The following is a 20,948-nucleotide window of genomic DNA, read 5'->3' as shown; positions in this document are numbered from 1 at the left end:
CAAAAAGGTCTTGAAAATGCTATCCCCCATAAAACGCAAGATTGGTTATGTTTCCACGGATAATGGCGCCAATGTAGTTAAGGCCATGTCGCAGGGTGGCTATTTCAGAGTGCCATGTTTGGCGCACTGTATCAACCTGGTAGTTCAAAAATTCTTGAGTGATAGAGACAGTGCAGCGTTCGCGGTAATGGCCACCTGCCGCAAAATGTGCAACCATTTCAGCCATTCTTTTAAGGCCCGGAAGCATCTGAGGAGGCTGCTACTTCAAAGTCGAATACCAGTGAAAGCACTCATCCAGGAGGTGGCAACACGTTGGAACTCAACCTTCTACATGCTTGAGCGTCTGTATGAGCAGTATACGGTACTCGATCACTATTTCTTCACAGAGGGTACATCTCAGAAGGAGGACCTGCGGATGAGTGCGGCGCAATGGGACATAGTTAAAAGCCTGACAGACATGCTTCGTCCTTTTGAGTTCTTCACGCGTGCAGTCAGCCAGGAGGACTGTAATTTGGGAAAAGCTATCCCATTGTTGTGCATGCTGGAGCACCAACTGATGGCGGTGTCTTCTGAGTTTGAAAAAGATGTACAAAAAAAAGACCATTTTATTTTGTCTGAGAAATTATTAGAGCGCCTACGTGGTGATGAACGTCTTCAAAAGATCAAGTCAGAACAGCATTACATTTGTGCTACTATTCTGGATCCACGCTACAAAAAGGCGCTGGCAGGCGAAGCATTCTTTCCTTTTGCTGATGAAGATGTTCAAAATTACAAACATTGGCTAGCCTGGTCAGCCAAGAGGTTTGAAAAAGATCGGCAGGTTATTGAAGGAGAAGGCAGTACATCAGCATCAGCATCAGCAGGCCATCCCCAGTCACAAGAATCCACTTCTGCACCTGTGGCTGGGGCACAAGTGACCTCTCAGCCGTTAAAGACACCGGCAAGTGGATCATCTGCACCACACACAACACTAACAGTGGCTGCTGTGGAGGATTGGCTAAGTTTGCTTGGGTATGGTTCTCGAAAAAATGTCACAGGCACAGCAAAAAGTAAGCAAAGTGGAGGAACCGTTGATGACCTTGAGTCGATGGTGCAGGACTATCTGAATGACTCAACAGAGGTCTTTCTTAATGATGAGCCATTGCAGTATTGGCATGGCAAAAAACAATTGTGGCCACAGCTCTCCAACCTGGCTATAAACTATTTGTCTTGCCCACTCGCAAGTGTGTCTTCAGAACGTGTTTTCAGTGCTGCTGGTGGCATTGTAACTCCCAAACGGAGCCGCCTCTCGCCCAAAAATGTGGAGCGGCTGACAATGATCAAGATGAATCAGCACCTCATACCACCAGATTACAAAGTATGAGAAAGCACGCCGCATGAAGACGAGGAGGACGGCAACGTAGATGAGGGGATTTGTTCTCTGTTCGGTGGCACTGACCTCATCCTGCCTGAATTCGCAGAGTATGATGACGAAATCTTCTTCTTATTCCCTGACACCGAGGCCTGAAAATGAGACAATGAATCAATAACTTTCTTTTTCGTCCTTATTCACTTTTATTCCTGTTTGTCTCTCTTTCTTTGTTTTGCACAGTTAATTTAATTCAAACTTTAATCACCTAATCCCAAAAACAAGACCATCAGCAGAACTGTCTTCACTTGTTTGCTTATTGATTTGAAGGTGCCGCAGTCTACATTCCTCAGGTTCACAAGTTCTGAAGAACATGCTCCTCTATCCTCCTCCTCCAGACTGCGATTTCCCTCAAAGCAGAGTGCTGGATTACGCCCAATGAAGAAAGACTCAGCACTTGTGGGGGTGTTGTACTTCTTTGCGGGTGAGTTGACGGATTTGGGCCCATTGCTGTGAAGCTCTAATAATGGACAAAAGTGTTTTGGACCAAATATGAGGTGGAAATTTCTTGCCGTTTTTGCTGACTTGCTTGCCTTTGGGGTGCTCTTTGGCGGGGTTCCGGGTGTTTGTGGGTGATTTTTGATGTCTGGGAGCACTGCTGCGACAGTCTAATCTTGGGAGAAGCGTGGCTCAGTGGTTAGAGGCGGCAGACCCGGAAGCTGAAATCGGCTGTGGACCAGGGTTCGATTCCCAGCCTCGGCGGGTCTCGGGCTCAAAAATTCCACGGACTCGACAATTCACGCTCCGGTGCCTACTCGACTCACGGGGTCACACTCTGCGACTCTGGGCAATAGCTTGCTTAATCTCCACTACGGCCCCTCGCGGCGGGATGCCTGGCTTTCACCTTGTGGATACCCTGCCGGGGTATCTCACAGGGGAATACCAGGACGGGTTCCCTAAGCAAGCGCCTTGATACCTTCGGGTGATACGTGCGCTATATAAGTCGCAATACATTTACATTTACATCTTGATTGCATTTGCTTTTCAGGAAATCCGTGCTGGAAAACAGGAGTTATGATGATTGATGATGATGACCTAGCTGCACAGCGCCGCGTTTGGACCGAAGGCCGAGAGATATTGTAAGTATGAGATTTAGCTTTTTCGCTGTTTGGGGGTGTTGTCGGGTGGTTTTTTCCGGGTGGGTTGGCGGGTCTTGCCTGGGGCATTCCTGGGAAGGTCTAATACCGGATAGAAGTGTTTTGGACAAAATCCATAAGGAAACACCAGTTTTGGCACTTTTTGTAAGTTAGGGTTCGTTAGGGTTAGCCCCAGCAGCAGGATTGCATGTGTTTCGGGGGGTTCTATTGCAACGCAGTTCTGGTGTTTTAGAGCACTGTTGGAGCGATGCTGGCTATGGATACTTTTGCTTGCTTGCAAGTGGTTTGAATACAATCCACGGTCTGTATTTGGGCCTACTGTTACTTTCAAAGTACGTTTTGTCACCATTTTTCTGCTAGGCATCGTTTTTGGAGATCTGATTGGGGTTCTTCTACATTTTTGCGACTGGCTTTAGTAAGGGTCTTGGTGGGAGCATTGCTGGGAAGGTCAAATTTTGTTCTAAAACACAGTTTACATTACACCTACCTTGAGGGGAAAGATCCGCTATAATATTTTGGCCATACTTATTTATCCTTAAAAAGGTGACTCAGACAGAGCACGCAATTTCAAAAATATTGGACTGTCTATTAGGGAAATCAAAGTGTCACTTTTTGAACCACACAGCGTACATACCTTTTATTTATTTATCAGTGGTATTGTAATAGCACTTCCTGTTTTCCGTTCAATAATTACAGGCCGGGTTTCAGTCAACATCCGCCAGGCAGGCAGTGGACAGGGTGTCTTCTGTCAGTGGTCACCAACATTGATGGACGAAGCGTCAGCTGGAATGGAGGAGTGCCGCCAATAAGAGGAATTGTTTGCTGCATGCAATGCAACTTACTTACCAAATTCAACAGGACAACTCCAACAACATACGCAGTACAGATACAGTATCCATTGTTTTATTCTATGAGTGTGACTGCATGTGCTTAGCCTTAGTTTGTACCCAAAAATTCTCTTTATCTTCAATTATTGTTTGTCCATGCTGTGCTTTTCTTTTTTTTTTTTTTCTCAACAAAACCTACCCAAAAAGAAACCCCCATTCCCATCCATTTTCCAAACCCTAACCCTCTTCCCCCGGGCTGTGTTGTTTTGCTTGATGTCTGACTAAAATGACATCAATAATTCCACACACTTGCTGGGGAGGATAAGGTCATAGCAACAGGCTGGTGAAGGACTACGAGGATATATTCTAGACTTACTCAGCTTCAGTACTATTTCTTGTAGTAGTAGGAGCCAATGTCAAATAAATTCAACGCAAGTACTAGTTATACTTGCAATACTTTACCATTTGTTAGGCTACATTGTGGCACTGTTCTAGTGTACTGTCACCTGCTATATTCTCGAGCGTACCGTAACCGTTGTAATGCTACAGTAAGGACAAACCAGGTTTCGTTTTCTTTTTTTCCATAGGCATGCAACTGCCACTGTGTCACACCACTAGTACCACCGCAATGAGGAAATTTCACCCGCCCAGGATTGCCAACGTTAATCCCCATTTCACGTGGAGCCAGCCCTGGGCCTAGCCCTAATTTCTAACACAAATTACAGGTAAGATAAGCGTTTGGTGGGAGGTAGTATAATAGAGTATTATTTAGGAGTAGACGAGAGATTGACGGTTGTACTACTAAAGTCCTACGACTGTTCAGGAAAACAAAGTTACTGTTACACCCCCGTCCCCCACCCACCAGACTGAAAAGCAGTAAAAAACAGTTATGGTCAGATAAAGTTTAAAAATGTATATTTATGTATCCCTAACAAAATAATCTCCCTCAAGACCCACCCTAACCCCAACGATTGTCTTTGAAACGTCCCAAAACGATCCCAACTCCCAAATCCCACCCCCCAAAAGTCTATAAAAAAAGGGCAAGGGACACTCCACTACTGGAGGGTGCTGGTGCATTTTGCGGCATGGGCATCATACTCCTTGCGGAGGGTGGCAAGCTCGGAGCGGAGGCCCTTCACCAAGTTCTTATAGTTCTGGACCTCCTGCTCCAGGTAGGACATTCGGACTCCTAGGCGGCGTTGGCGTGCCTTGCAGCTCCTGTGGGGGGCAGCTGGTCTTTCTGTTGCTTGGCGGTGGCGGTTGGCTTTGTCAGCCCGGCTCGGTCCCGCTGGAGCACTGCGCATGCTGGCGTCCCGTGGGGTCACGGAGGAGGATGCAGCGGTCCCAGTCGAGGATGTTGTTGTTGCACCGGTCGACTGCGTGTCCTCCTCCTCCTCCAGGGCCACTAGCCGCCGATATTCGGCGACAGTGGCATCCAGCCTCCGTTGCCGGGCCATTCTAGCCTGCTCCCTCCGTGATGTTGATTTGGAAGGAGCAACTATATGAAGAAAGAAAGACATAGTCTGTAACCAATGCTCCTTAGCATTAATAACACAAAGTGATTGAGCCGAAAGTTGGGTCACACAGTACAAGTAGCAAATTGAAAGCACAGTACATAACTATTGAGGACAGTATCTATGTAACCTCCCACTTCTGCATCCTTGCTCTAACATTAGTGGTAGTTTAATGAACAAATTCTACGACCACTATGGACTTCCATTACAGTCGACTATGACAGTACACCAGTCTTATTCTTCTTCTTCTCTCTTGTTTAGGAAAATTGGTACGTTATCTTATGCAAGCCGGCAGAATGACATTGACAGCACAGTGAACTTGCACCCGAGAAAAACAGTTGCACACCATGATGAGTGAGACAGACTTGCGTTACTGTACCGGTCCAGTACATGCAGGTGGTGAAGCTATTACTTTTCTATTACGGGTGGCACTGAGAATACTCTGTTACAAGGGCTACTGCTTAATTAATTTACCTTTCACCCTACAGTGCAAATGAGTACTAGAAAAGGAAAATGAAGAAGCTAACTAATTTGATTATCTATCACTTCACATGGGACGTATTTGATGACATATGGGATGACTTTAGGTGCTTTGCTTAATATTGAGTGAACAGTGATACACCCACACATGAATGACGTACTACAAGTAAACTAAAGTTATTAAGAGAGGTACGGAGTGTCCACCGTAATAACCAGATATATGCTGTGATTGCAGTCGCAATACAAAGTACTGCTACTATTCATGGTAGTATTGGACACATTTACAATTTCTTTTCCTTGCCTTCCCTGCACTGGAACGGACGTGCGGGTGCGGTGGTACATGCTCTTCAAGGTAACACTTAGTTCATCCAGCGACCATCTACTCTCTCTAGATACACATGTGCTATCTAAGAGTCAGAGAATACCATGCTCCAGGCATCCATTCATTCAAAGTATACGCACACATACAGTTTCTGTTTCACCCACCCAGGCTGCTGTCCTTCCACCCATCCTTGCTTCATCATTGACCCAGCCATGCACCATACCATATTCTTTCCTTCCCAGCCACCTCGGGGGCCAAGCAAACACATATCGTTCTTCTTTGCCAGCCATCATACAATTTCGCGTCCCACTTACTTACACCCTTCTTTCGCTTTTCGTTCATCCCATCCATCACGTTCGTCTAAGAACTTATTGGGATTCTTCTCACCAAAAACTTCACAGCTAAGTCGAAGTACATTTCGAGGAGGCTACTACCTGGTTGATTTGTAATACACCCGTGCAGAAAGCACACTATGCAGTCTTCAATCTCAATAAGTAAGGAATATATAGCTTACCTGTTTCCGCCACCACCGTTTGAACCCCCACAGGACCGTCCGCCGGCTCTTGCACCGCCTCCTCCCCAGAGTCCTCCGAGTCCTCGCCCAACACCGCCACCTCCGCGCTGGCCCCGTCACCAGATGTTACACCTACAAAGTACATTTAAGAATGTTAGAATACACCACTCACTACTATATAATATTTGGTCTAGGAGAAATGTTAAAAAAACAGAAAACTATGTAATAATTTGTGACTGTCTACTCTAAAGTAAAAATGTCCCTTTTTCCAGGGAAGGCTGTTGTCTTGCTGCACTTTTATGCACAACTGATGAATGCTTGCTTTTTATTTTTAACACGCACCACTTTTTCTCCTAACAGACAGAAGCTTGACTCCTAAGAACACGACCAGGATCAAGTTCAAACCAGGTGAGAGCTCGGCTCGACCACAAGAAATGTGTCCAATTAATCGTCAGCACTAACCACTTTTCCGTTTTCAGTGAAATAGTTTTATGACAAAGTAGATTTTAATAAATGTGTTTACTTTTAATAAAGCTTTTAAACTTAAATAGACTCTGTGGTTTTTGGTCCTCCAGACTAGAGTGGATGAGCTAAAGGTTTTGGAATTTTTGCAAGCATGAGTAGTGCCTCTGACACTTCTTGACTGTGCTGTGACTCCGTACTCTCTTGTCCTGCGTACGATAATCTAGAGATCATTGGGGATCAATAATCGGTGACTTCGGGAGCTGAATGACTCTGCCACACTATCTAGTCAGTAAGGAGACAGTGCATAGAGCTATTGCTGAATAGAATGGGAGTCCAATGGAATTGCCAAATGTCCAATCTTAGTTAGCTACACAGACAGACTAATAAGAATAATCTAGTAATACCACAGGGAGTCATATTAGAGCCAGGATAAGAATTTATATCCAGTCTACAAGAAGATCAAAGACGATTTAGAAAAAATCGAATGAGGAACGCTAGGAAAAAATAGGTACTCTTTATTACAATTAAAACTTACTGGGGCCAGCAAAGGAGCCCTCGCCTGCCCGATCCTGGCCTGCATCCTGAACAGCACCCTCCTCCTCCTGTGTCCTCTTGCCCTTGGGGGGAGCTGATGTACAACATGAAAGAAAGAAAGACCAGAAAACATGGATGAGATTTGTCAACCAAATCAACCATTTCAAAAGAACAATAACAACATTTTTTGGAGAAATAGCAAATAGATAGACAACTATTCCACGGGATCTATCTCATGTGGTATACTACGTTATTCGTATTGCCTGATTTGCGGACCGTTGACTTAGAAAGTTCCTATGTAACTCAATAAACAGACTACTAAAGAGGTTTGCCTAGGCCTGGCACTGCAGGCAGCAGTCCGCAGCACGCGAAGTGACAGACAAAGTCCATCCTGCTTGCAGATCAGTGAATACTCAAACTATCAATCCACCCACCACCACCACTATTTCTTCTTATAGCCATGTGTCTAAAGGAAGGAGTGGACTTCAGTCTGTTGGGGCTGATTTAGAAGTCCCTTGCGGCTCATTTTCCTCCATTGTTGCGTGACTTTTGTGACGCAGCGGCAGAACAAAAGACTCGCCATGGTGTTGGTGCGGCGTATATATTAAAAAAAAGAAATTATGGGCGATGCATCACGTTGTAAAGCCCTGCGCCATCAGGGGGCGTTCCGGCGCAAGGGAGGGCGTACCTGCGCAGGGACGAATCCTAAAAGTGGCTGAGGGAAATCTACAAGATGTCAATCAGTCACTTTTAAGACAATGATGCATGAGTCAAACCCTGCGCGCTTGAAGCCGACGTACGGCTTGATGCAGCATTGGGGAGATAGGGTACCCCAGAGCATTGCTGGAGCTGCGCCATCGTTGGCACGCAACTCCAGCAATGCGCCGCCTTTACGGCACAGATGCGTAAGGCTTCTGTGACGTTTTGGGCCAATGGGTGGTGGTGGCATGGCACACAATTACTGCCGCATCCCTGCTACTTTGCAGGGATGCGCCGGTAATTGAAAATATGACCCTTAGTGTCTAGCATTACGCAGTTCTTATCTTTACACTACACTCATACATAATTTCTCAGGCCAATGAAATGAACACAATGTACAAAACAAATAAGCATAGTAGCAAGCAAGGCTACTGAGAAGGAGAGCAGTGCACCTGAAATGCATAGAAGATTTTCAAATATAATTTACCTACAATGTAATCGGCAGCATTATTGCTCTTGGTAAAGAACAAAGATTTGCAAATAACAGAGCTACTCACCAAGCCCGGGGACCTCTACGCCGAGCGCGTCCAGCAAGTCCTGTTCCCGGTCCATGACATCGGTCCAGCGGTGGGTGGCCTGGTTATATGTGCGCCGGACCCCAGAGAGCTTATACATGGCCCGGCACACCTTCTCCCACCGCTTCCGGCGCTCCCGGATGCCATAGCCAGTTGCGATCTTGCCGCCTCCCAGGATCGTCTTGGGGAGGCGGCGCTGGACGTGGAAGATGACTGCCGCCACTTCCTCCGCGCTGAAGATCTCCCGCGGCACCACTTGCTCCCCCCTCAAACGCCCGCACGGGAGCCGGGCACGGGGTGCGGGACCCTTCCCCTTCTCAGGGTGCTTCCCGGCTCCCTTTACCATGGTCTGGGCAGAAATAAACTTAAATAATAAAGAAGAAATAGAATAGTGAAGAAGAAAAGAAAAGAGTTTAAAAAAGTAGTTTAAAAGTAACTAAAAGTAGCAGAAAACACAAAAATATACAGCTAGAAAAATAGAGGGATAGATAATAAGTAAAATAGATTAAATAAACTTCAAACAAGCAAAGGATGGCAGAGATTCAGAGAGGATACAGAAAGCATGCCCAGAACCATAGCAATGAATGAGAAACAAGATGGCCGCGCCCGTTCACGACCGCGTGGGTAAGTTCGCGCGAGATTTTCCTCGCGAGCACGCGCGAAATTGTACTAGCGAGCAGCACAGTTTGCGAGATTACACATAGCGGCCGGAAACGGAATTACGTCACGCAAACAAGATGGCCGCGCCCGTGTACGACCGCTAGGGTAACTTGGCAAACGTATAGCTACAAGCGCCTCGCGAACACGCGCAAAAGCACGCGAACATACACGTCGCAAAAAAAAAATACGTGTATTCGCAAGCATTCGCGGCTCCCGAAATCGATCTCGCACGGATTCGCGCCCCAAAAAACGCGGGAAATTGCAGAAAAAACGATTTTTGCTAAACTGAAAGCAATGAGCAGGTGCAAAAGTTCAAACTTAACATTTGTAACATTCACTGTAGTGCTTCCTGAGGGGCCCCTCCAGAGTTTGCAACTATTCTATGACCCTGCTATGACCCAAACAGCAGGCTCATAGAATAGCTACAAGTAGACCATAAAGGTCCTGTGAAAAAAAATTTCACTGCAACAGAAAGCAATTTAGAGATAAGGAAGGAAGCAGGTGCCAGCCAGACTGGAACTTGCTAAATAACTGACACATTAATCAACCCCAAATTAATTCATGGCAGTTGAAGTAGGGGAGGTGTGCTTGCTTTTTTCACCCCCCATAAACTACAGTGATAAACAAACCTAATGGGTGGCAGTGAGGATGTACCAGGGGGTGGCATGGGTGTCCCAGGGGGTGGCATGGGTGTCCCAGAGGGTGGCAGTGGTGAAACAGAGGGTGCTGTGAACCTGTGAGATAAACCAGACGTAGAAACAACATAGTCGCGGCCGTTGCGTGCAGAAAAGTAAGTTCGCAATTGCGAAATTGTCCCAAAATCGGCGCGAACGCTCGCCAACACAAAAAATGGGAAAATCCGCAAATCCGCAAGAGTTCGCGTATCTTCGCGGATTGCGAATCCGTAAATCCGCAATTTCGCGTACGCGAGATCCGCTAGATCCGCCCATGCTTACCAAGCATTATTCAAGCAATGATTCAGAAGTGTGGATTTTTGCACAGTGCACATAGGGAAGGAGCACCGGTATATGTAGTGCTTCTGCAGGGTGCTGGAGTCGGCAATGGCAGCTCTAAGAAGTATTGTTTACTTTCTACACATCGTTCGCTTGCACCAAACCCTCTCACCTGTGTGTGGCTTTCTTGAGTTAACTCCAGGCTAAGGTCAACCATTGTCAATATATTCTGGCATTAACACACAAGTGAGACTAGAGGGAAGTATTAACAATCATTAGCAAAGTAGTAATTTTTTCTTTACTTTAAGCCATGTTGCACAGCAGCCCGAGCTTCTGTGCAACATGTCTTAAAGTAAAGAATAAACACTTTAGGGCAGTCAACACTGGTTGCATCATAATGCTTTTTTCCCCTTTATTTTAAGCCATTAACAAAGCCAACAAGATCTCTCATTGGCTAAACCTATTGCCTTTGCCTTTGCGTGTTATATATGGCTGGAGGTACCATGTATATTAGGGGATGCTTTATTCATTAAGATGTTAAGTTCACAGTTGTATATTTTCTGAAAATGGAAAGAATAAAAAAGAAAACAACCCAGCACTGTAATTAACCAGTTCCGTGGAGGTCTCCACCCAAATTACCTGTTGAAAGAAATATGTGTTTTTATTGCCAAAAATCTCACCCAAGAGTGAGTGCCGTGAGTCCTGGCTCCTCTATTGATTCGCTATTTGATCTCTTGCAGATCACTTCAAATAGGTGTGTTCGTTATAAAAATATGGTAGTTTTGTTTTATTTAATAAATTGAGTAATTGACTGCCATTCATTTAAACAATGGAAATTAAAAAAAATATGCAAATATTGAATAATGAACTTACATGCACTGCCGCGAATAACTGTAATAAGAATAACCACTATTTTAGTTGTGCACACTATGAGCACAGTGTGTTTAATTGGATATTAGGTTGTCAAAAGTGTGATCGCAAGACACATTTTAAAGTACATGTATCCAGTACCTGATCAGTATATTTCATGAGCATCTCAATTCACATCTAGTGAAAAGTGGTAACACAAAGCCATAGTGCATCTAGACCTAGAAAGGTGGTTTGCATCAGTGCTTAATTTGTGTCAGTGTTGGCACATTTATGGAGGCCAGAATTTATTTTCCAGACTTTGACGCAGAGCAAGACAGAAAAAGGCTGAACATGGAGAAAGAAGGATGAAAAGAAAGATAGGGCAATGGCGAGATAAAGAGAAAGGAATGTGCAACAGTGAGATAAAGAGATATGAAGTGTGGGGTGGTGGAAGAAATAGCCAGAAGGTGGAATCAAGAGCAGGCAGCCTTGTTATTTTGCCAGTCTACCATTCAGCAGCGCCACCGAGGCGTCCTAAGGAAGATTTTGCCCCAGTACTGTATTTTCTAACAATTGGGCACTTCATGTGCATTTGAGGTCCTAATGTCACCTCTTTCAGAAAAACATGTACAAACATATTTAGCAAACATATTTGGAGCTGGTGTAAACAGTTTGACATTGGATCCAGCTTCAGATGGTGTCAACTGTTGTGAGATAAGTTGATCACTTACCAAACACAATAAGGGGCAGCTCATGCCAAATCTCTGACAACCTGTACACAATAAATGGTGTGATGATGCCGCCAAGGTCACACATGGAGGAGCAGACCATGATCCCGAGGTTTCTGAAAAGTGGTGATATAATACATATTTTAGAATGAGAGCTGAGGAAAATATAGCTCTGAGTGGTGATTTATCTGGTGAATGTCTCATGGCTTTAATCATTAGAAAAATAATATTTATTTGTGTGTATTATAAAGGTATTCTTACTAACCTACAAAACAAATGTACTGGGCATTGGGCCTGTTTGCACTGTTAACTGAAGAAAACATGGCTTTTAAAGTTGCCCCAACAAGTTTCCTATTTGCACGTTTTTTCCTCTTTGTTTTTCCTTTTCATAAAATGGTCGAAATGGGATTTATTACATAGAGTTCGTTCTTGTCTATCAATCAGTATGACTTAGGAGAAAGCTATGTCAAGATGTTCTTGTAAGTTGCAATAACTAATGCTGTTGCTGCCACCCCCAGAACTGTATTTCTATGAATTTTAAAATGGTTTATTGTTTAGTTTGCTTTAATAGTGCGATATAATTTCCCTTGTTTGTAAAGTAAAGGGGATCATTTAGGTGGGCCCTAAAGTAGCCTGTTTTGTGTAGCCTCATTTCTACTATATTGTGTGGTTTATGTCCCGTATCTGTGTTAGTAGGGCACTATGATGCCACTTCACGCTACCTCAAGGGTATTGTTTTCCACTTCTCTGAAACTATAAAATGTGCCAATTTTGGTATTTGTTCCAGACTTTTTTTTAGATTCATTCCAGACCTTTTTCTCACTTCCACAAAAGCAGACTCTATGATATCCATACTAATATAATAAAGAGAGAGCCCAAACCTTTGAGGCGGGTAATCTCAGGAACCACAGCACCAATCACAACACCCAATACAGCATTGGAAAGGACAGTTGCAGCAGATGGACATATGCTATACAGCTGGCCACCATATACATTATAAGGGGGAAAGAACGTTAGGGGGAAAGTAGTCCGTTGTGGGCGTGGGCGTTCTGCTGGAAAGCCATGGGCGTGTGCATGGGCGTGTGCATAGAGTGGTGGGCGCAGCCTGCTGGGACTGCCGTCCCGATACGAGGGGGTGTTGCATTTACCATTTGGGCGTGTGCATGGGCATGTGCATAGAGCGATGGGCGCGGCCTGCTGGGACTACGAGGGGGCGTTGCATTTACCATTGTTGTGGGCATTTGCCGTTGACGCGATGTGGGGCGTGTAATTGTTGTCGGATGGAGCGGAGCCGTCCAAATACTAGTGGGCATTGTCCCAATACAAGTGGGCGTTGCATTTACCATTGTTGTGGGCGTTGCACGTTGACGTGATGTGGGGCGTCTAATTGCCGTCGGCTGGAGCGGAGCATCAGGTGGAGCGCACAAACACGTTCGCGTATGCAGCGGACACAATTGTTCCCATATTGCATTGAGGACACGGCTTCGCAGTGGACGCATTCTTCTGCGGGGGCTGAGCCGGGTGATGGGGCGATTCTGAGTCGCGGGGCCTGAGCCGGGTGATGGGGCGATTCAGAGTAAGTTTTTTGAAAAAACGCGGGGCCTCAGCCGGGTGATGGGGCGATTCAGAGTAAGTTTTAAAAATAAATTGCCTTGCGAATTGAACGCATTGCAGACATTCTATTTCATCCCCGGACAACGTCGGGACGGGCTGCTAGTTTGATTTATACATGGAGAGCCTTTCCTTGCAGTCATTTCGAGCAGCCCCCATGTTGGACTGTTACCTGACTTTATAATTAGACTTTTGCTTTTGAACTGATGGTTTCCATGGTAGACTGCTAATTTATCTCTTTATCTCTTTCACTTGACTACGAACTGAGTAGATTTATGCTAGTTCTTCACTGAACTATATTTTGATTATGGCTAATTCCCTTATGTGACAAGCTCTGGCAATGGGCTTTATGTTTATGCACGATTGGTGCTGATGTGTATAAGTAAACTAACTACTTTTCCGCTTCTGTAATAAATCCTCATTTTGAAAAAACCTTTGTGGTTTTGACTTTAAATATTGTTCTGTAAAGGTTGACTTTATTTGCACTAACGCTCCCATCCTTTGAGACTCACACGGCCCCAATCCTGCAAACTCACCGATGAAATTTATTTGGACAAATCGTTGATTCGAAGTCGGGTGCTAAAATATCAGTACTTCAAAACAGAATGCTAAAGTTATACTCAACTCAACTGCCTTTATATGGGTTTTATGTGAATTCATGTTCAACCTTTAAGCACATGCCTTCCCAACTGCTCCAAATCAAAACTTTGCATTGAAGTGTGCAGTACTTTTTACGTACTTGTCGAGTTGCTCATTGAACAATTGAACACTTTGAGGGTCAATTTCGAATTTTATCACAGAATCATTGCTTCTTTCCTGCTCATTCGTCTATAGTTATTCTTGTTCTGTTCACACCTCTCATTTGTATTAAATCCAGTTATTTTCAAAATTCAGTTCTTTTCCTCTATTCTCCTCTAGAAAGTCAGCTCCATAGTACTACCTTGGAACTAGTATGTCTCTTTTGCTGCATGACCCTGATTCTGAGTCGGTCTGACGAGTAAGTGCTATTTATCACACCTGATGAAATCCAACATCCTGGTGTTCTAAATTTATCAGATGTGATGAATAACAACTAGTCCAAGTTTTTGCAGAATTGCCTGCAGATTTTGGTGCTTACCACACCAAAATCTGCATGTCTTGATACAGTCCGTTTTGTGTTCTCCTGCTAAAGTTCAGCAGGTTTGAACTGCCAACATTTTTTTTAACAAAGGGTGCAAATTTTATTCATCCAGTAATTACTTTGTGCAATAAATACCACCACACTCGGAATTCCAACCCCTGCACAACTCAGAATCAGGGCCAAAGTTTTCCATTCTTGACGTTGACCTAAATATGGCCTATGCCACTTGAGGTCTACCTTGAGTGCATTCTAGTCCTCATAATACCAACACCAACACTACTGGTCTCTGTCTAGATCATGGATACTCATAAAAACTTTCCCAAGGGCCACAAAGTAAGGCTTGTGGTGGCCGAGGGCCACATTGATGCCAGCAAGGTGGCAGGGAGGCTTTTTGTTAGGTTGTGTCTGAGTTGCAATCACTCTAGTGCACCTTGGGGTAAGCCTTCTCTGCTTGCTATCACTCACTTAGGAGAGTCAAGTGTAACAAGGAAGTGACTTCATTATTGAACTGGAACGAAATAGAATTGCACAATGTGAAACCATAAATCTGGGATAAATCATGGCTTCCCCACTTGACCAAATTGTGTGATCCTAAGCAACCGTCTAAATTCACTTCTGCTCTTTTTTCTGCATTTTGTCATTTGACATTTGCACCTTGAAATACATGTGGTCAAGATATATGTTGTATAAAATGTCTTGTGTATTTGAGTTATTAACCTATAATGTGGCCCCTTCAGCATATTTGTGGAGGAGGTTCCCATCATCATGCATCATGTCACAACCCTACCTGTTCTCTAAACTGAAGAGCTAGAGTTGTCCATACTTGCCCCAATCTAGATCTGCCCACCAAATTCCCATTTGCTCCCTGTACTATAACCAAAGATATGAGTATGCAAAAATGCATCTTTCTTTCACAACAGGGCTGCAGTCTTTAGCTATACTGTTTCTTGCTTTGCCTATCTGTGCTTATGTCAGTTTATCTTTGTGCCTCATCTATGCTTTAACACTTCCCCTGAGGGGATCCTCTGAGGGCCTGCACAAATTAACCCATATTCAAAACATTAGAAAAATGAATCGAAATTGTTACATAATGTAATACATTTTGCAGTAAAAACTAGAATTACACTGACCTAATAAATGTAGGATACAGTTCTGCATTCACGAGGCAAATCATTTCGTAGCACAATGTTATGCCCATTCTGCTCAAATACATCATTGTGACCTTCAGCCAATCCAAACCTGTAAAGCGAGAGGAAGCATCATTGGAGTTTTCTACTATGGTGGGTTTTGTGATGAAAAACTGTAAACAGAAATCCGCAATCTTCTTCTTAGTTTTGATTTTCACACTTTCTTATTGTACATTTTAAATAAATATTTATTAGACACAACATTTTCACTTATTCGGACAAAAAGTACTTGAGCATTCAAAAGTATTTAGTGTCCCATGGGTACAGAGTTTCTGATTTGTATTTTTAACTATGTATGAACTTGGTTACCAGTTAAAAATACACCGCCACATCACAATAATGCGACACTCTGCAGTATAGGACTACACAATCCACGTGAATTACCACGCGAAACTGCAATATTCTACACATGATACAGCCACAATGAAAGGAATTATCTCTTTTTGAATGATCACCCCTAAAGGTTTGGACTGATGCTGCTGGTTTCTTGATTCAAAGAGTGTACTGAGGTCTGCTAATCAGATCTCTGTGCCAGTGCTCTGACCCTTATATGTATGTGTTTGATTGGCTTATACCCAATTGGTATAACTTTTCTTACTTATAAGTCCCCAGTATAGGGTACATGGGGTACCTAGGGTCTGTAAGTTAGAGTATCCCACCTCTGCTACAGCACTTGTTGTCCCACCTTGGATGTGACATAGTGAAAACATGTCACCCAGCATGCCATTGCAGACTGGCCGAGCAGTTTTAAACCGCTAACTCTACTTTGCCATTTAAAGTAATGGCAAAGCCCAAGCCTCTTTTTAAAATATATTTAAGTCACTCCTACAGCAGGCCTATCGAGTCCTAAGTCAAGTTGCTATATATTGATAATCTGACTTTGTTAGCAAGTACAGGGTTACATGCTGACAACTAAGCTGTGCTAATGGCTGAATGAGACTACTAAAGTTGGTACTTCAAGGTATCAAAATAAACATTACATTAAGATTGATTTGATGCCCAAGTCAAATTTAATGTAACTTTTTAAGAAATGAAGCTTTTAGAAAGTTGCCCCTCTGCTGCACAAGTTTTCTAGTGGCCAACACTCCTGTTATCTGGAGATTAACAACCTCCTTCATTCTAGTCAGTCGGGCTCTAGGAGGAATTTAAGTACTGAGCCAGTCCTACTCAAGGTGGCAAAGCAAATCAAAGGCAATCTGGACGCCAAGGGTAAGGCTGTGTTGATTTTGTTAGATCGGTCATCTGCCTTTGATACGGTTCCCCACTCCTTCCTTCTGGATTGCCTCTCTAGAATGGGTGTGAAGAGTTTGGCCTTTAAGTGGCTGACTTCCTTCTTAGACAATAGAGAACAGGAGGTTTGTCTTCCTCTGTTTGATTCTGGCAATAGGGCAATTTCAGTTAGAGTCCCGCAGGGCCCTGCCCTCAGCCCAACTTTGTTTAATGTCTATCTTATCCTGCTTGCTTTGGTAGTTGAGTCATTTGGAACCAAGATAGAATCATGAAGATGATACTCAGATTTTCTTTTCCTTTAAGGATGGGGAGGATCTGGTTTTCAACTCTATTAATTCATGCCTAACTGCCATGTTTTACTGTTTGCATCAGTAAGAACTGATGTGAAATACCAACAAAACTGAAATACTCTTTTTTGGCACTATGGCACTTACCAGCTAGTCGGTATGTTGGCCAGATGGCTCTACTCCATCTGTGTCTCACAAGACACAATTCCTTATCTTTCCAACCTCAGATCAGGGCTGTGGTTGGAATGTGTGTTGGTATCCTGTGGACCTTGAAAACGCTTTTGTTCTTTCTGTCCTTTCCAGCCAGGAAAACGGGTTTCCAGGCTGTGAAAACTTTTCACCTGGATTATTCTAATGCCTTATATCCCAGTCTTCCGGAGTGCGCCTTTCACAGATTTCAAATGTTGCAATACGCCGTGGCACGACTGCTACTGAATTTGTCAAGGAGAACTAGGATTTCTAGGCACCTTTCTTCCTTTTACTGGTTGCCAGTAAGGAAGAGATTTTTTTTTAAAACACTGGTATTGCTTTTTCGTGCCTTGCACAAGATTGGTCCACATTACCTGGCCTCCCGTATTCATTTCTACAATCCTGACAGGAGCCTCCAGTCCTCGCATCTGGCTTTTGCCAGAGTGCCGAAAGTGAGGATGACAAGGATTGGCGTGAATTCTTTTTCCTTTCTAGGTTTGTCTGCATGGAATTCTCTCCCGCTATACTTGAGGCAGGTAGGATTGAACCTTGCTTTTAGTGGTAATTTTCTACTTACCACTTGACTAGTGCCAGGACACTACTTGGCGCATCGGTGCGCTTTATACATTTGTCCTCATCATCATCATTCGGAGCTGCTGGCCACCAGACAGTCTTCAGCCCTCATGGGGGGAAGTGTGAATGACTCCCAGGAGTGCGAACAACAGAGGGATGCTGTTGGAAGAGGTGCTAACTTTCCCTGGTAGGAAGCCATACAGGGTGTGAGCTTAAAGGCCGAGATTCAAATGGGAAACTGCCTTAGCAGGGCAAATGGTGGACACACACAAGAGAGGCTACTTATTTGTTCATGTAGATAGGTTGGTGTCGAGGACAGAGAGGGCAGACCTGTTGCCAAATAATTTCTTTTGTTGCCGTGTACCCCTCAGATGGCCACACATACAGGAGGGGCTTACAAGCTCCACACACTGAGAGAGGAGTCCTGCCATTTCGGAAGTGTGTAGAATAGTGCACATTGGCATAGCTAGATGCTATGGGTGGACGAAACTCACGGAGTTGTACTCCGTGGAATTCCGCGGAGTAACATAAAAACGTTGAGAGACTCTGCTAAGTCCCGCCCACCTCTAATTTCTATGATGCTCTCGCTGTTAGCATCCAGGGCTGCTCCATTAAACAGTTCCCAGCAGACCGAGCTCTCTTTGGCAGAGAGATCATACTCAAAAGCTCTCATGCACCCTTATTGCTCCGCTGAGATGTCCCATATGGGCTGGACATGTATATTATTTCAGCGATTGGAAGTACGCATGAAGAACACACAATTCGATCACAGATGATATGGTCAGCTCTGCGTAAATGAACGTCTTTATGAAATCCAAACATGGAATACGCTTTGCAGAGCTGAAAGAGAAGATTGTTGCTTTATACATCTTTCTCCCCCAACACGAATAACTAGCAGGCAAGATACCTGCCAACAGTGCCATCTATTCCTTTGTCTGAACATCATAACCATTAGACATTCACATTTTATCATTTAAAGGTATGCAGGTTAGTTTCAGTAGTGTAGGCCATATATATAAAATAGATCAGCAGTGTAAAATGAGACGATAGTCTCTTGGCGCTTGTATAAAAGAAGTCATTACACTTACATTATGAGGATGGCATTACTTAGCTAAAGATGCCTGTTGCCAGGGCAATACTAGTTGTGTGTACCAAATGATACATATTCTGGCTGCATGGCATCCCAGCCATGAAAGCAATGCTTGAGTGCAGCATGAAGTGCCAATCCAAGGCACTGTCCCACACACACTCCCTCATGCCTGCGCCGAGGCCTGGCTTCCTGCAGACCCCACGGTCTACAAAGGTGAGCTCAGACGTTCCGTACTCATTGAAGCCACCCACATCAACAAATTGTTTATTATGAGGCAACCAGATGCAGTTTTGCCTAGTTATGCAATGGCATTCTTTCCAGACACAACAGAAGATCGAAGGTGGAAGTTGCATGACCCTCACTAGATGGAAAACACTTGCCATCGCAACACACCTACAGTCATACAAGTGACCTTCATTAAAGGCTAACAGTTCAGACTGAGTGTGTCACTTGCTAAGGCCCTAGTGAGTTCTGTCTGTGCATTCCATTCACAAACCCCAGTGAGATGAAGAGCACCAGAGAGGATGGCTTGGACACCTGTGGGGTGTTGTGCAAACAATAACCCACAGGAGATGGATAGTACGCAGAAGTTTCCTTCTAAGTGCAACCAGTCAGGGATGGTCATGCACCCCCTGGCACTGATGGAAATCTGCTGGGCTTCGCTTCCCTGTTGTGTCTTTCCAATAATGGGAATGTATTCATTAGATGAAACAGCACCTCAAGCCCAAGTGGGAGCACTGCAGGCCGAGATGAGGGAGAGCTCTTGAGGGATGTGGCAGGGTCCAGGAGGGGGAAGCTTCCAGTCCAAGAGGAGTTCAGGAGGGTGAAGCAGGAGTCGGGCTGGGACAGTGTCCAGGTGAATCAGCCAAGTGGGTTTGCTGTTTCTTCGATGCTATGACAGAGCCATCCAATTTGTTTACCATCAGCAATTCGATGCTCAATCAATAACACAGCCCTTTACTCCAGATATAGGGAGCGCAAGGCTGATGATCTTCCAGGCCCCCTCAGTAGAGCAACTGAGGAAACTCATTCCTACAATCAAATCTGGCGTTCCTCAAGACCTGTGACCACCAAAGATAGTGCCCATGGCAACAGAACCAGTGGCTCTGCATCTAACTGATATTTTTGCTGCAATGTTCAAAGTGGAGTACTTCCCCTCCCATTGGAAATTAGCTTCAGTTCTTCCTCTCTTAAAGAAAGCCAATCCTAATGCTACGAATTTGAACAACTATTGTCTTATCTCCAGGCACCCTTATAACGCCAAGTTAGCAGAGAACGTAATGAACATGCAGCTAGCCTCTTTCCTTAATAGCAATCATCTCCTGGACGACACCCACTTCAGTTTTAGAAAAAAACACAACACCGAATCAGCGCTGGTTGTGGCTACAGAGGAAATCGGAGCAACCCTGCACAGAGAAGGGAACCCTGCTTTGGTCCTATTGGACCTCTCTGTGGCCTTCCATAGGGTCAGCTGTGCTGCGCTGGTTAACCATATGCATAGCCTGGGGATAGGGTGCCCTGCACTCGTGTTCCTAAAATTGATTCCAATTCTATTGACCAATAGACAGCAGGTGGTGGCACTGGGAGAGTTTACTTCCAAGCCCTACTCTCTCTGCCTTGTGGAGTCCCACAGGGATCCTCATTGAGCCCTACGATGTTCAATTTGTATATCACACCACTGGCCAGGCTTATGAAATCATTCAACTTATCCCTAGCATACTATGCAGATGACATGCAAATTGCAGTGACACCTTCAGAAAATGTATGAATAAGGTGACTAATTGGATGGATGGCAACTGTCTGAAATTAAATTAATCTAAGAAGGAAATCCTTTAATTTGGAAACAACCCATCATTTTGGACGCCAGCTTGTGACCACCAAAACTTGGCTCACTCCTCACCCCAGTGTCAAAAGTTAAAAAAAACAGTGAATAATGCTAAATAGCAAGCTGAAGCTGAAGGAATATGTCAATAAGTTCACCTCCGCATGTTTTTGTTCCCTGAGACTGGTCAGGAAAATTGAGAAATATTTACGAT

At 44.4% G+C, this 20,948-nt stretch overlaps 1 protein-coding gene across 1 annotated transcript in view; it reads right to left on the bottom strand.

Annotated features, from left to right (window-relative positions):
* Positions 1-20,948, bottom strand: part of LOC144763410 (solute carrier family 22 member 2-like) — a 592,130-nt gene that overhangs the window by 131,070 nt on the left and 440,112 nt on the right. The window contains exons 8-9 of the mRNA XM_078648982.1: positions 15,487-15,595; positions 11,629-11,741 (exon numbers count right to left, since the gene is read on the bottom strand). Coding sequence (XP_078505108.1) covers positions 11,629-11,741; positions 15,487-15,595 — 222 coding nt within the window. The remainder of the gene's footprint in view (positions 1-11,628; positions 11,742-15,486; positions 15,596-20,948) is intronic.

This window comes from Lissotriton helveticus, chromosome 6 (assembly GCF_964261635.1).
Source record: "Lissotriton helveticus chromosome 6, aLisHel1.1, whole genome shotgun sequence".
Lineage (NCBI taxonomy): Eukaryota > Metazoa > Chordata > Amphibia > Caudata > Salamandridae > Lissotriton > Lissotriton helveticus.
Note: the sequence above shows the minus strand (reverse complement) of the source record. Positions and strands in the feature narration are given on the sequence as shown.